Genomic DNA, 15,969 nt, shown 5'->3' with positions numbered 1-15,969 from the left:
GGAAAGACTAGCTAGGCTAGCTCCATAGGGAATAAGAGATCTAACATTTATGAAAGAAAATGACATGCTGTACTTGAAAAAGATTTAGTAACTTGAAGAATATGTAATCAGTTATAGTCAATGGGGGGGGAGCAAAAAAGAACAGCAAAACATAAATCAGTACTAAGGAAAAGGTTAAGGGGAGATAAAAAGCTTTGATATCAAAGAAAGTCACTGTAACAAGTGACATCAAATTCCAGAGGACTCAAATAAATAGTTTGCTCACATGCAGCAGTGCTTTAACTGGTTCTCACTGTCTTCAATAAAAATAATAATTAAAAAAAACCCTAGAAAATCTACACAAGCCCTTTTGCAGTAAGACAGTACTGGATGTGAGGACAGGTAGGCACTGGATGTGACAATAGGATGTTTGTGAATGGCGGGTGCCTGCCATGCAATAGAGTAGGAGCTGAAAGGCAGCCAAGTCTCTGTCTAAAGACACGTGGAAGTCACAAAGCAAAAAAATCTTTTCCTCTCTCTCTGTTCCTTCCAGCAGTGCAACACAGGCTATTAGGATCTGTGGTAATCATCACTGATGGTTGAGGGATTTTGAAGAATAGAGGCAATGAGGTGGCTAAGGAAGAGGAGGATAAGAATGAAATATTAGTAGTTCAGATACAACCATCTAAAAGTCAGACACAAATTCCCCTGGAAATAAAGCATTGTCTCTACAGAGACAGTGTTGGAACCAGTGGGTAACAAAGTTAAGTTTGTAAAACAGTAATGAGCAGCACATCCCAAAAGAAAGCTTGTCTGAGGGAAGTAAGGAGCAGTAGCAATCCCACTGTTGAATTCCCACTTTCAACAGATCCTGCCAAACCCTCTTACTTAGCAGGGCTTGAACTGCAAAACTACTTAACCTATTTCTGGATTCTCTGGTAAAAGTAATCTCCAGGTCAGATGACAGGCAAGATAACCACAAGACACACCTGAGACATCAGCACGTGCAGAACGAAGACACAGCAAGAGCTGAAACCCTTAAAAGCAGAAGTCAGGAGAGGCTTTTCCAGCCCCTGCATTTTGCCGCTGCTGTTTAAGCTCACACTTGCTGTGCACACACACTGCTGGGGATCTATCCAGCGTGCCAGCACAAAGCAGCATCACTGCAAGCCTCAGCATGCTGCACTGTAGCTGCAATTTTCTTTGCTTCTCCAAAAACTTTAAGATTTTGCCCATATCAGATGCATTACACTCTTATACATTATAAAAACTGCTTTTAACATGATTTTCCTCGACCGTTTATGGAGGAATGTCTTCAGAGACAACCATTTTATGATGAAAGTTTGTGTTTCTCCTATTTGCCTTTGGTGAAAAGTGTCCATTTTCTGCACAAAAATCATTATCTTAAATGGTTTGAGAGCCTGGAATAAGACAGAATGACTGAATAATGTGGTTTTCCTTCAAAATTCAACTTGCTATTAAAATAATTTAAAAAAACGCCCTACAGCTTCACAAACAAAACAACCGAAAAAAACCCAACCAACCCAACGACTGTATAAAAAGAGCTCTGTGGGAAAGGAATTTAGTTTATAAGTGCATAGGCAACAGAAGTGAGCAAACCACCCTGACAAAATCGATTAATTAACTAGCCCCTAACATTGTCTACTATCGAACTATAGATTCAAAGCCACCCCTAAACCAACACCCACATTTTCCAGAATAAATAGTTCCACTCCAGCCTGGATGTAACTAAACTCTGTAAGTGCAGTGTATAGAACAGAGGCAAATCTTGACCAAGTACAAAGCACAGAAAAACACAGTTAAGTTCAAGAAAAAGATCCCTTTAAAAAAAAACAACAAGCACAGCCCGGCACTGCATCAAAGCCTCCCGATATTTTTCACACCTTCAAACTGAAGTTTCCTGTACTACAGGTATCCTGCAGTGCCCTCTTGTGCCCCCCCTCTCCCCACCCTGTAAATCTTTAAAACACTCCAATCCTTACTTTGATCTCTTCTGCTCCTCTGGAATCCAAGCTGGGAATCCTTGTTGAGCCCCGTACCCCACACTTTGGTGATGTCCGTGGTATTAGAGGCCAGCAGTGTGAATCCATAACCACAGGCAGCAGAGGATATCTTTAAAGACAGACAAAACCCACACCATTCAGTTAGCAATTGTGGTTTAGAAAAGCAAGTTTCAGCCCACGCTATTTGTTCATCAGCATTCATCCCTCATTAAGCTACATCCATATACGGCCCGAATTCAAGGCACGTACGATTTTGCAAAAATTATCAGAAACATTCTTCTGTGATAAGCACAACGGCGCAAATTCAAGTCCAATTTTTTTGCCTTTTTGTTTTCATGTGCATACATCTTCATTTTTGTATTATTTTGGCCCCATTCAAACACAACAGGAAGACCTGTCTGCTGACCTGCATCAGCAGATTACAAAAAAAAAACAACAACCAAGCAAAAAGATCTTAAAAGAATAACATTCCCGTTTTATTCCTTTTGCCAAAAAAAGCCCAGGACAAAAGCCATGTGAGGAGCAACTGAGGTCACTTGGTTTGTTCAGCCTGGAGGAGAATGAGGTCAGACCCCATCGGGGTCTGCAGCTTCCTCATAAGGGGCCTCATGGATCTCTCCTCTGTGTGAGCAGTGACAAGACCTGAGGGAACTGCTGGAGCTGTGTCAGGGCAGGGTTAGGTTGGATATCAGGAAAAGGCCTTCCCGCAGAGAGTGGTCGGGCACTGAACAGGCTCCTCAGGGCAATGGTCACAGCACCAAGAGAGCTCCAGGAGTGTTTGGACAACGCTCTCGGGTGCGTGGTGGGATTGTTGGGGTGTCTGTGCAGGGCTGGAGTTGGAGTCGATGATCCATGTGGGTTCCTTCCAGCTCAAGATATTCTATGAATGTTCTGACCTTCTCTGCACTGAACAGCAGAGCACAACGAGTGAAACACGTAGGCAAAAGAGTAATATTTTCAAGACAAGCTTCCTATTTGTCGTGTGGGAGGAGCCACGGAGCCACTGGAGGCGAGGCGCGTTTTCTCTGGCAAATGTTCTTCCCACCCTGGTTCTCTTATGCCTCTGACAAAACTACAGATATATACTTTCCAACCTGTATGCTGCTGCAGTTATACCAATAATCATCCCGAGTAACACTGTTATATCGACAAAAAACTGTGAATCACGGCAAAGCCCTTAAACCCGATCCCGCAGCGCCGTTCTCGCTGGGCAGAGCCCTGACCAGGCTCCGGGGGGGGAAAACGGCAGCCTCGCCGGGCCGCGCCCACCTTCTCCTCCGTCTCCAGGCGGTACGGCGTGGGTTGGATACGCCGCGGCTTCTTCCAGCCCGCATCAGGCTTCACGAAGCTGGGGACGCCCAGGGCGCCCGAGTAGCTGAAGCCCCACACGAACACGCGGTCCTTGCGCCTGGCCGCCTTCCCCGTGTACTGGAACACTGGGGCGGCCTCTTCGGCCTCCCGCAGCTGGCGGGTGCTCGGCGGCCCCGCTGCCCCGCCCAGGCCCCTGCAGTAGAAAGGCCGCGCCAGCCCCGCCGTGCTGATCACCCTCAGCGCCCCCGCCATGGCCGCACTCAGACCGCCGCCATCTTGCCGCTCCCCCGCGGGGGGGGGGGGGGGGCGGGGAGGGAGGGGGGGTGTCACCGCCCCTGCGCGCACGCGCACTGCCGCGGTGGCGCGGCGCGCTCGTCTTAAAGGGGCTACCCCGCCATCTGCTGAGGGTGTGTCTCAGAGCCCAGACCCAAATCTAAACCTAAACCTACACCCAAACCTAGTTCTAAATCTAAACATACCCCCAGACCTAAATCCGCACCCTGGTATGGATTAGACCCAGCCCAGACCCAAACCAAGATCAAAACCCAAACTCAGGCCCAAATCTACATGTAGACCCAGACCTCACCCCAAACCCAAATCCAAACCCAGACCCAGACCAACCCCGTCTGGCGTGGTGATGGCAGGGCTGGCTCTGGTGGCACCCAAAACCAGCCGTCACACCACACTCCCTCTGAGAAGCAGCCCCATCCTCACATCCTAGCCCTCGCTTTCCACTTCAGGGAACAAAGTAGCCGCCTTCCAGGAGGAAGCTGCCGTCCTTTCATCCCCCTCAACTAAATTTCCTCCCTGCCAGCATCTTTTGCAAGAGACTCTTGCCCAATATCCCCCAGGGAGAACACCTTTTCTGTCACGATACCCACTCTGCTCCTCAGGGTCTGCCTGATTCACTGTCTAGGTGGACACTGAGATGTCTATCAAGTGTCTCTCCTTTATTGATGAAAACCACAAAATCATTCAAAACACAAAGAGGTGATAAAAGGGGATCTAGAGATGAGGGGTCCTGGTGGCTGTGAGGTCTCAGCCCCCTGGTGCTGGTGGAGCAGGGCCAGTCCCTCCTCACAATGCCACCAGGACACCTTGGGCTGGCCATGATGGAGGATGAGGGCGGGCACAGGTCTGTGCCGATTTGCCCAGCAGTCCCCTGTGGCCTGTGGTGGCTGCCAGAACCACATGGATCCCTGGTCTGGCTCCAAGCCCTGGCTGTGCAGGGGCTGGAGGAGATGAAGCAGTGGGTGTCTGGTGTGGGGGCTCAGAGAATCCTCACAGGATCTTCCTCCAGGTCCTCTCAGTGCAGCGGTTCAAGATGAGATCTTTGCTGGGACGAGGAGGAACAGCAGGTTGAGCCTTGGCCTTGTTGTCCTGTGGCTCATTTTTCTCAACTGTGAGCAAAGCAGATGTACAGATGGGTCAAAGTGCTCCACCACCCACTCCCCTCATGAACGTTCAGCAGCTTCCTATGTGATGGCCACCAAAGCTTCTGCCTCTCCTCCCTGTTGCCTGTAACGGTCTTCATGTAGGTGAGGGTGGTGGGATGAGCCCACCTGTGCCCAGCTGGGAACTCTTCTCAGGGGAATCCCAGCTTTAGGTCTGCACAAGGAGCTGCTCTCCCTCGGGAAGGTCATGGGTACTGCATGGGGACTGCCAGATCTAAAGGGTCTACCTCAATGGCAGCCATCTTTCTCATGGAGAGAGGCTTTTTACAAGGGGCTGGAGTGACAGGACAAGGAGGAATGGCTTCACAATGACAGAGGGAAGGGTTAGATTAAATATTAGGAAAAAAATCTTGCCTGTGAGGGGGGTAAGGCCCTGGCACAGGTTGCTCAGAGAAGCTATGGCTGTTCCATGCTTGAAAGTGTTCAAGGCCAGGTTGGACGGGTCTTGGAGCAACCTGGGCTAGTGGAAGGTGGGGTTGGAACAAGATAATCATTAAGGTCCCTTCCTACTGAAACCATTCTATGATTCCATGATTCTTCATACAACACTTCCCTCTGGGGGCTCTGCTGACAGCTCACGTATGTGGCAATGGCAATAGTAATGGGGAGGCGAGGTGCACAGAGGAAAGCACACGTCCCAAATGCGGGCTGACCTCCCTCCAGGTCCATATTCCACTCTATCTGACCTATAGCCAGGGGTAAGAAACCTCGCTGAAAGAAACACCTCCCTGCACACACTTTCCCCATAGGAAAAAGGCAGATGGGCAGGGGGTGACCTAAGTGTGCCATCCTGCTCCAGCTGCCAGCACTGGGGGTCACAGCCCATGCCTGCAGGATTCCAGTCTCGTTGAGACTTACTGATGACATTGGCCTTGTTCTGGGAATTTCCCTGCATGTTCCACTGGCTCTGGATGTACTTCTTGCTGTTCCTCCTGTAAGTCTCCGGGCTGATCTGCTTCCGGCCCTGCTTATGGATGCTCTTCGCATTTCGGATGGTGGATCTGCAGGGAGTGAGAAACAAAACTTTCATTTTAATGCTGGTAGCTCTAACACCACACGTTTCTTTCCCCGTGTCTCCTCCTCTGCTTCACCCAAACCCCAATTTCTGCTTTTGAGTTTTGCCTGGTGGATGCCAGCCCTCGAGGAGAGCCACGAGGGACATGATGTACGATGTGTTCAGAGGTAGCTGGATGGTGCTTTAGAAGCAAACACTGAAGGGTGAACCCTGAGCCTGGAAGGTAACAATGGGGATGGTGAGGAAGATTGGGTGTAAGGCTGGGAGGATGAGATGGGCATGAGGTTTACCAAGAAAGCCCCGTAAGTGATCTATAGCTCTTTGATGAGTGGACATACAGCACCTCTCCTGGCTGCAACACTGAGGTCCCTGCTGTAGGGCTTGGCATGGCTCCCCAATGCCCAAGGATCAGATGCAGGGGAATGGAGCGTGGGGCATGTGTCAGCATGCACCTGGATGTGCAGTGTTGAACCCACAGCAGAGAAACTACTGAGAGAAGTTAAAGGCTCAGCAGCATGGTGCTACTACAGGAGAACACACAGCATCAGGACCTCCCCCAGGCACGCAGACGGAGGCCACTGCTTTGCCTCCACTACCACACAGCAGTGAGGTGGCTCCTGAACTCCACCTCATGGCACCATCCTTCTGCTCTTCTTGAGCCAATGTGTCTGCCTACCTTCAGCCCCTTCCTGGTCTGAGAACACATCCCATGTCATATTAAAGCTCTTACCCACAATGGCAGGTCACCACATTTGCAACAGGGCTCAGCCTGGCTGCCAGCGCCAGCACTGCAGGGGCAGTGTCACCATGGTGGGGGGACAAGACAGTCACCTTGGAACAGGCCACCTCACCTCCCCCAAGGGTATCAGCAAGCATTCCTGCACTCAAATAGGTGGATCTGGACCACTTTACACTGTCCCACATCCAGTCCATGATCCATCAGAACTGGATTTGGAGAGATTTTTAGAGCAGGGTTTATGTGTTTTCTTGCAGGGAAGAAAAGACAGCTGCAAGCTCTGCCCTTCCTAGCCATTCTCTCCACACCAGAATTAATGAGTTATTATTGCTTTTTATCTTTTTAATCAAAATAAAATCCCTTCCATTAGCTCAAATCCTCCCGTCAGATTAGGCCATTTGGCAGCTCTGTTTAGTCAAATCTCGCCTCTTAGATTCAGTGCATGCACTTGGGAAATAAGAAAATGGTCAATTTGAAAATTAAAGGAGATTAGCCCAGAAAATAAATTTTGCAGAAGGACATGGAGAAATGCCCTGGCTGGAGGACCTGTTGGAGTAAGGATCACGCAGCCTGGCACCAGCAATGCTAGGGTACTTGTGGGAGCTGGGGAGCACAAAGCTGGTTTTGCTGCAGCCTGGTCTGTCTGCTCTGCTCACATCGACCCAAGCAGTTCCTCATTGACAGGGCAAGCAGGTGACACCACAACCCACTGTCTGGTTTAATTTCATCTTGCTCAAGGAAGAGCTTTAGTCCAAGCCCCCTCCCACCCAGGGCTTCTCCTACCTCCGTGGAGGAGCACTCCGGTTCCTCAGTTCACTCTTCACAGAGTTTACCTCTCCAGCTTTCTGCAGGTACATGGAGGGGTAATAACCCGTGGTTTCATCCTTCCTGCAGTGCAACACAAAGCAACATCACTTGCAGTCGTGGCTCTGCAACTGCCTCCTCAGTCCGGGAGAGAGACTTGATGATCCTTGTGGGTGTCAAAGAATCCCAGGGTGGTTTGGCTTGGAAGCGACCTTAAAGATCATCTTGTTCCAACTCCCTGCCATTGGCAGGGACACCTTCCATTAGAGCAGGTTGTTCCAAGCCCCATTCAACCTGGCCTTGAACACCTCCTGCTTAGGATATCCCATGATTCATGGTTCATGCCTGTCCCCTGCTGGTGTCCTGTGGGTTACCTTTCATGTTCCTTGCAGATGAGATGAAAGTTGAGATTTTGCAAAGCAAAATGTGCCAGACCAATTAGAGGCAAAATAACTAACAATTTTTTTTCCCATCTGCCTCCTTCTTGGATATTTCTGAAGTCCCCAACAGAGGGGACATTTAATATTTGGCAAAGAAGAGACTCTAAGAAGGAGCCCTGCAAAAGGAAGTGCTGGGCAGTGGCACCAAACAGCCCACGGCTTCCACAGCCCTGATGTGGAGAACCATGGGTGCATCCCTTCCCTCTGCCTGAATCCTGCTCACCTGACCTGTTCTTGGCATCTCTCACCTGATGACCCACCAGCCATCAAGGAGCTTGTGGATGACTTCGATTGTATCACCCTCCTTGAGGGTCAACTCGTCCTCTTCCACAGCTGTGTAGCTTTTCTGGACCACATACGACTCACCTGCACACAAAATGGGGATGGCAGATCATATGCTGCCCCCCCCGGGATGGAGCTCAACCTCCCCAGCCACTGAGGAGAGAGGAGGCACCAGAACATTTATCGTACATTTTAGGCAAGACCCAGGGTGCTTCAAGTTTGGATTCAGACTTTCCCCAGCCTTGTCACTGCCCATGGCTCATCCCAGCCCCTCCATCACCTCTCCAGAAGAAAGCTGCTGGGTGCAAGCAGTGGAAGCACAACTATCTCTGCTGGAAAGTGTGTTCAGAATTCAGTTGATGAAATGAGGCAGAAGGAAGTGTTGTGGTAATAAAGCCTGTTGCAGTGTTGTAAATCCCATGAAGCTGAAGCCTGGTGAGCAATTAGCACAAGTCTGTGGGATCCTCCCTCTGCTCCATGCAATAAGGCCCCATTGTCATGGCAGGGTGACGTGGGGGGCACTGTGCTCCTCTGCTAACCCAGCACTTCAGTATTCACCCAGCCACCTCAGCACGGCCACTGGATCAAGATGAGCATCTGTGATCAGCCAAAACACGTCTAATGCTGAGTTGCAGGTCATGGGAAGCTCCCAAGGTTGACACTGAGGCACCAAATCATGAGATTTATCCCTTCTGGCAGTTCCTACAGCAGCATCTCCCTGCCCAGTGATCCTGCTCAGTGTGGATTGCCCAGTCTTGCAGTGAGCCATCCCAGTGGGGAGCTGCACAGGCTGTGCACTGATGCATACCCTGGTCACCCCAGCATTTTACCTGCATAGTTGGGCTCCTGCTCTTCAGACTCATCAGGACCATCCATCGGCTCCAGATAGGCAGCAGGCACCCAGCCCCGTTTATTCTTCAACTGGCAAAACCACCAGCCTGCAAGGAAAGTAGCCATGGACATGAACAGAGAATACTGTGGGGGCACCATGGGGACACTAGCACTGAGTCTGTCCTGGCTGGGGCAGGTGCAGACATCCACATGTCCTGGACTGAAGGGACAGTGCTGGGGCTGGTCTCTGTTGACATGGTGCAACCAGAGGGCTTGACCAGTTCATCATGTTCCTGCTGGGCAGGAAACCTCACAGGCTGAGGCACATCAGGAAGTTGCACCGTTTTCTAGAATTGCCCCTCACCCTTCAGCCTGTGCACTGTCATAACTAACTCACATGCTACGTTTGGACTCAAGATGCAAGGGCAGTCCTCATCCCTGCTGAAATGGTGGCAGGGAGGGGGCTGGCCCTCGGGACACTTCCAAGGGATGGACACATACCATTCTCGCTCTTCTCCACGACATCCACCATGTCCCCAGCTTTTAGAGCCATCTCGGACATGGAGCTCTTCTCATAGTCAGCGATGGCTCGATAGGTTTGCAGGACGATGGGGCCTGTGATGTCTGCATGGGAGAAGTGAGAGATGTTCCCTCTCCCAGCACCCAGCAGAGAAACACCCTATTTCAGGCAGGCCAGAAGCAGCCCCAGGACAGCCCAAAGTGCCCTCCCAGCCTCTTCCTTCCCCAAAGCAGCTGGATCTCAGGACAGTGACTCATTCCCCCTGAGGCTTTGGCTTCCCCCCAGCTGAAGCTCTGGCACAAAGACCGTGCTCTTGATGAGCATATCCGCTGTGGGATGGCAGCCCCTCTCCCAAATGGCCTTTGTTGCTACCAAGGCAGCTGCTTGCACCCCTCTGAGGCCTCTTACCAGTGAGGCTTTGCTTGGAATCCTTCGGCAGGAGGAAGACCTCAGGCTTCTTGATCCTAGACAGGTCAGAGCAAAGGCAGCTCAATGCCAACCACCCCTGTCCATCAGCAGCGATGTCCTCCCTGTGGGCTACTGCCAGCACCCAAAGGCCAGGGACACAGGATTTCCCTCAAACTAGCAGGCAGCTGGACTCACTGGCTGTCCGTGACAGGGTTCATGTCATCATGACGGACCTTGAAGAAGCTGACCACATGCAGGCATCGAGAGATCTTGTGGGGCAGGTTGACCAGTGTGTAGCAGTACTCGGCCAGCGTGCCCTGCCTGTTCTCAGTCGAGCGCTGCCCATCAAACCACTTTGGGGCTGAGGGAGAGGGAAAAGGGCTCAGAAAAAGCAGACAGAGAGCCTTGTTTTTAATATGTTCCCAAGCAAGCTGCTCTGAATCATTAATTTTGCCCTGCAAACAAGTGGGTTTGGCCCCAGGGTGCTGCATGGTTCCATGGTGTCCATAATGTGAAGCTCTGGGGGAGTACAGCTCATGCAAGCTCAGAAAAGACCCTGTTTGACCCCATTTCAGCTTCAGGATAATTCCCACATGTGTTCAGACTAAGCCCAGCTGCTGGCCCATAAATACAGCAGCTGCATTGGGGCACCCAGAGGGGGAGCCTGTGATCAGAGGACACTTATGCTTATGCTTATCCCCCTGTCCCACTGGCCACGGTGCTCTTGACCCCAGAGCTCCAAAATGTCACTGGCAGCTCCAACCCCCAGCAATGCTGAACTGCATAACAGGGGGTGCATGTGTGTGGTTGGTGGCACACCCATGCCCCCCCCAGAGCAGTCTGACACCTGCCTAGTCCCCAGTGCTCTCAGTTCCCCAAGCGGAACAAGGACACTTGAACAGCCAGAGCATGGTGGGGGCGGTGCATGGGAACAAGCCCAGCATGCCAGTGTTAGTCCAGCCCCAACGGAGCTGCCTCCCAAATGTGCCACCCTGCATAGTGCAGGCTTATTCCTCGTTGATAGGTGTCAACCACAATCTGTACTTCTTTCTCAGGCTCTCTCCTGCCTCCTTTAAAGCAGGAAATTAATTAAAAGGGGGAAGTTTGTTGACCTGCACTTGCTTGGGGACAAAGCTGTTTGGATCAGGAGTTCATTCCCTGTCATTGAAGAGGTATTGCATTGCTTACAAAGTATCTGTGTTGCCATACGGGCATTAAACCAACCCCAGTGATGGTGTCACCAAAGGAGGGCTCAGCTCAGCTCAGCTCAGCCTCCCCAAAGCCAGGGGTCACAGCTGATGCTTCAGGACATGCCCAGCCTTCAGAAAGGAGTCTGTGGGGCTGCGGAGTGGGGAGGAACCACTGCCACCGCTCAGATCTTTCCAGGGTTTAGATTTCAAGCTTGGTGGGCAGGAATGATCAGACCACGCACCTGCCTGGGAAGCAGCCAGAACAGCTTGACCCACCAGGGAATTTCCCAACCTGCTGCAATTTCTATTTCACCCTCCAGCCCCGGTGCTTGCCCCTCACCTGGCAAGTGTGGGATGATCCGGTTCTCTGTGTTGATGTCCCCGGATTCAATGGGGAACATCTCCTTCAGCACTTTCTGCAGGTAGAGCCAGGCAGACCGTGAGGATGGCACCAGGGGAACCCCCTTTAACACCCACCCTCCTGCCCACAGCTTGCCCCCCTTCTTGATGCTCGCCCTGCTGCCACTAGGATGTGCTGGCTGGATCCCACACTTCAGCACTGGGAGAAACCTGCCCAGGGACACAGATGACTCCCACCTTTAAAGGGGCAAAAGAGATTGAAGGACTGGACACAGAAGCTTCTTTGGAGCCAGGTTTGCTTTGGGGCAATTTCAGATGGAATTCACCCTCCTCTTTTCCCCACCTTGAGCCCTGGTGTGCTGGGCCAGAGGACAGTGCCTGTCCTGCAAGGACTCACATGGAACTCGTATATCTCAGTAAAGCGGCGGTAGACGACCTTTTCGGATAGGTCATTCCACTTCACCAGGAACATGTAGACCTGAAGGGCAAAGCAGAGGTTGAAGCTCTGCAGGTGAGTGGGACACCACACTGCGCTGTGCCTGGGGAGCCCCACAGATGTTCCAGTTTCAGATAAACTGCGTGTTTTCCTTCCACCACCCCATGCAAATAGCTCTGCCTTGTCATCGAGCAAGCTGGGCACTAAGGAACTCAGCATGGATGGAGAGGGGACAGAAACATGCGGATGGGTGGCAGTCAAAGAGGAAAAAGTGCTTTCCAAGCCTGTGAAGTAACCAACAGCTTGCAAAGGAGGTGCCCAAAATCTTGTGTGTTTAGGACATTTTAGTCTCTGATTGCCTCCAGCTCATGCCATCATCCATGACCCCTCCAAAAAGGATGTTCTTAGGCCCTTGGTCACATTTATCTCAGGAAATTTGCTGGGCAGGCTTTTTACCCCGCCCAGTCCTCGCTCTTCACTTGTTGGAAGGTTGCTGTGTACTCACATAGTGCTGGCTGGGGAAAAACCTTTTCTCGTAGCCCAGCAGCTCGATGTGCCGGATGAAGGCGTCCGCCATTGCTGCTCCTGCCCGCGGTGTCCTGCTCCGGACCCTGCTTCTGCCTCTCCGAGTGTCTGGGCACCCTCTCCTTTCCTCTCCTCCCCTGCCCTCCCCTCTGCCCTCGCACAGTTCTGCTTCGCAGTTAAAGCGCTGGGGAAGTGGAACTTGGGCTGCAATCGCACCCGTAATCGTTTACCCACTGTGGTTTGTACTGAGTCGGTGCTTCCCATGGTGAGTTCCCAGCCCAGCCCCTCCGGTGGCTCCAGGGAGAGGGAGGAGGCGGGGTGGGAGGCCTCGGGGTATCCTGGAAGCACCTCTGGAATCAGGGACAGTGAAGGGCGAGGGCCAGGCTGGCTGCCCTGATATCCAAGTGACCCTCCGACTGCTGATGCTGCCCTGTGATGGCACAGGGTGCTGCAGCAGAGGGTCAAGGACAGACAGGTGCCTTGGCAATGGCAGCCAGAGGAGCTTTTTTCATCTCTAGCAGAGGTGGAAGGGCTGAACGAAGCGTGTTAAAGCACTTCCTGAGCCCAGGGATGGCAGCACCATTCTCTGTAGGGCAGGTAGGGAAGCTGGGACAGAGCCCAGGCAGGATGGGGCAGCTACGAGCTGTGTGCAAGAGCTCCTGCCCTTGATCACCATTTCCTTTCAGTTACCTGCAGCTTCCTCAAAATCTGCCACTGAAAGGCTGCCTTAAGCAGCCCTCGAGGACCTGAGCCAGTCCCAGCCCTGCTCACCTCCTTACCTGAGCATGAGGCCGAAGAGGAGGGGACCCCAGGCATAGGGAAATGCCAGGGTGGGCTGGAGACAGACCTCTACCTCCCACTGGGAGAGCAGGAGGGTCCCTTGCTAAGACACTCTGATATGCCAGCACATAATCTGCATCTACCTCCTCCTTCTCCCTCCCCAGCCCTGAGCAGAAAGACCTGAATGGATGTGAGATCTGCATGGATCAATCCTACACTGCTTGCAGGCAAAAGTGCACCCAGGATTACAATGGGCGCCAGTGCAAGGCAGTCCCCCGACAGAGGCAGGACCTGCTCTTCACAGGATGCTCAGAGGAGCCCAACTCCAGCCAGCCGTGAGCCCTCGGCCCCATCCCTGACTCCCGGTGCTCTATCTCCTGCGAGAGCCCATGCCTGGGTGCAGCTCTTGTCCCTGGCAGGCCAGCACGTTACTGTGAGCTAAGCATCAAGCAAACCCAGCCCCACTCTCAGCTGGGAGCAGAGATGTTTTGGGCAATGATGCAGCACCGCTGTTGCCCAATCCTGGCAGGCAACAGCCCCAAACCATGGTGGAGCTGACAGGGGCTCTCCTCACTGACCAGCCCTGCCACAGGATCAGCCCGGTGGCCTTATTAGCTGTAAAGACAAAAGCTTGCTCTGTCTGCATTAAAAACATCAAATACTAACCATAAGTTCCCCCTGGCCCTTGGGTGTGGTGCTTTGCATCTGTGGAGTTCAGAAACATGGTTATTTACATTTGGCTTCCTATTATTTTAACATGGGGACTTCCCTGTATGCAAGGCAAAATTATACAACCACATATATTAAAAAAGGCCCCTCCAGGGTTGTTTGGATTCTGCTCTGTTAGTCACCAGATAGCTGCTGCTTATGCAGAACACCACAAACTGTCATGAAAGCTTATTTCTAAATTTAAAACTCTGTTACAGACAGTACATTACTGGAAACCACGCAATTCACGTTTCTTCCTGTTTCATCATTTCTTATCTTGTGATGTGAGAAATGAAACAGAGATTGTAAATGCCAGTGATGGGTTAGTTCACAGGAAGACACCACCTGTAACTCAGTATTCAAAATGTAATTTTTTATTTTTGGTAGTTTAAATTTCAGCTTAATTCAATACAGAGCCAAGGGAGGCCTTGCTTACGTCACTGATGGCAGACAGCTGTTACACAATCACAGAAACAAGAGCCTGCCCTCTTCCTTGACAGTGGGTCTCTGACAGGACAGATACAGAAAGAAACAAAGGAGAAAAGGTTCAAGTTTTGTATGTGGAAAACTTTAATTCCCAAGGGAAAAACACTGGCCAGCAGCTGCACCACAGAGGTGCTGGACTTAAACTGGTTGTTACGCTGTGAGAAAAGCCAGAGTGCCGTAACCGAGAAATGCCCAGTTTCGCCATGGACATCCTGGATACTGACTACTTGGATCCAAAATTCCCATTTAAGAGAAAGGAGCCAGCCCACTGCACAGGACAGGTTTTTAAAGTTCAGTAAAACATAGGGAATAAATACTTGTCTCCTTCTTTGTCAACAGAAACCTTTCATGCTGGAACAAAAACCAGTCAGAGGTCTGGTAAGTGGTTGCAATTTTATTTATTTGTTTGTTTATTAGTACAACCAGGGCTTTTTAGGGCATTATCACTCAACACCTAAAGAGTGACATATCTCATGTGTTTGAAAATGAGTGAGATTTTCACAGTCAACATCTTAAAAGTCTGCTGTTAGGATTAGAGGTAGGTAATTTCTTAATATAAAATTGATATTTGGAAGGTATAAATATTGGTGCAATTATTTTGTCAGTCTAATTTACCTCTACTGGATGTAACTCAAAATGTCTGAGACCAAAATGAGCCTTCAGCGTTGAGTGCCAACACACCCATCAGCATTACTGCACGCCCAGCAGCAGGCCACACATGATGCACACCACCACTCCAACTCCCAGCATCATACAAGGACTCTAGTCCTTCCAGTAAAACCACTGCATCCCCTTTCACTTAATTTTTTTTTCAGGTCCTGCATACAAAGTTGTAAGAGGACCACTCTGATATTATACACTTGACAAGGCAATATCCTGGAATTATTTATTTTCCCGGTTCCTTTGCTGTGATACCTTGCCCTCACTTTGAGTAAACACTTTAAACTCCATCAGCAATAGACAGCCTTGCTCCACAGGCAGCTGTGCAAAATGTGCCTCTTAAAGAGGGCTGTGTGTCAAGAAGGGATGGACTGTCCTTCTGCTTTTTCAGAAGGGGAAGTCAAGCCAGCTGAAACCCAGAGAAAGCTGCATTAGCTCATTTCCTCATTCTGAACGTGTCCAGCAGCAAGTGCGAAACTTGATCCTGACCTATTGCTGCAGGTTCATTAACTGAGCCTTTCTGTTTGAGTCATCAGCAGGCAAATGTGTTAGTGGTTATAATGTGGAGAGTACCCATAGGCTGGGTTAGCAGACAAGGTGCACCAACCGGCTGGTTCCATGGGGCTGGGAGGGGCTGTCTGCTGAGGCAGGAAGGCAGCTCGGCACTAGGCACCACCAGCTGGAGAGCAGGAAGGTCGGACAGGATGTGTGTTTTCAAAATGCCTCAGCACAAAGCCAACCTTGCCCCCTGCTGACATCACCAGCACAAGGTCCCAGAATTGAGTGGGAGCACCTAGATCTGCATGGAGCAATTGTGAAAACACAAGCATGTGCTGCTCTGAATTTATCTGCTGCATTTCAGATTGCTTCCAGGGAATAGACACTCTACTCAAATGAATTTAAGGCTTCAAAATTTTCCTTGAAGATACAACCACCTCACCCACCCAGAGCTGGATTTCTATCTCAAAGGCATGACAGGACCTTACCTCTTTGCTGGAAGAAAGTAACTGTGCTGCAGCA

The 15,969-nt window shown here is 50.9% G+C and overlaps 2 protein-coding genes across 4 annotated transcripts in view; both read right to left on the bottom strand.

Moving 5' to 3' along the window:
- Positions 1–3,612, bottom strand: part of RCC1L (RCC1 like) — a 32,444-nt gene extending 28,832 nt beyond the window's left edge. For both annotated transcript variants that reach the window (XM_051809599.1, XM_051809597.1), the window contains exons 1-2: positions 3,273–3,612; positions 1,983–2,112 (exon numbers count right to left, since the gene is read on the bottom strand). In XM_051809599.1, the coding sequence (XP_051665559.1) occupies positions 1,983–2,112; positions 3,273–3,566 (424 nt within the window). In that variant the 5' untranslated portion in view covers positions 3,567–3,612. The remainder of the gene's footprint in view (positions 1–1,982; positions 2,113–3,272) is intronic.
- A 642-nt stretch (positions 3,613–4,254) lies between these two features.
- Positions 4,255–13,734, bottom strand: NCF1 (neutrophil cytosolic factor 1). 2 transcript variants are annotated; one of them, XM_051809602.1, is made up of 11 exons: positions 12,296–13,734; positions 11,752–11,832; positions 11,335–11,410; positions 10,000–10,165; positions 9,805–9,860; positions 9,378–9,500; positions 8,876–8,983; positions 8,012–8,129; positions 7,303–7,407; positions 5,627–5,769; positions 4,255–4,714 (listed from the first exon to the last, which is right to left on the bottom strand). In XM_051809602.1, exons 1-11 carry the CDS (start codon positions 12,365–12,367, stop codon positions 4,596–4,598), a joined length of 1,167 nt encoding a protein of 388 aa, XP_051665562.1. In that variant the 5' UTR covers positions 12,368–13,734; the 3' UTR covers positions 4,255–4,595. The 2 variants fall into 2 exon arrangements, with proteins under 2 accessions (XP_051665562.1, XP_051665561.1); XM_051809601.1 differs by having other exon boundaries at positions 11,752–13,734.
- Positions 13,735–15,969: the final 2,235 nt, after the last annotated feature.

The sequence above is a fragment of the Manacus candei genome, unplaced genomic scaffold (genome assembly GCF_025592945.1).
Source record: "Manacus candei isolate 608988 ecotype Guabito, Panama unplaced genomic scaffold, ASM2559294v1 h1tg000076l, whole genome shotgun sequence".
Classification (NCBI taxonomy): domain Eukaryota; kingdom Metazoa; phylum Chordata; class Aves; order Passeriformes; family Pipridae; genus Manacus; species Manacus candei.
Note: the sequence above shows the minus strand (reverse complement) of the source record. Positions and strands in the feature narration are given on the sequence as shown.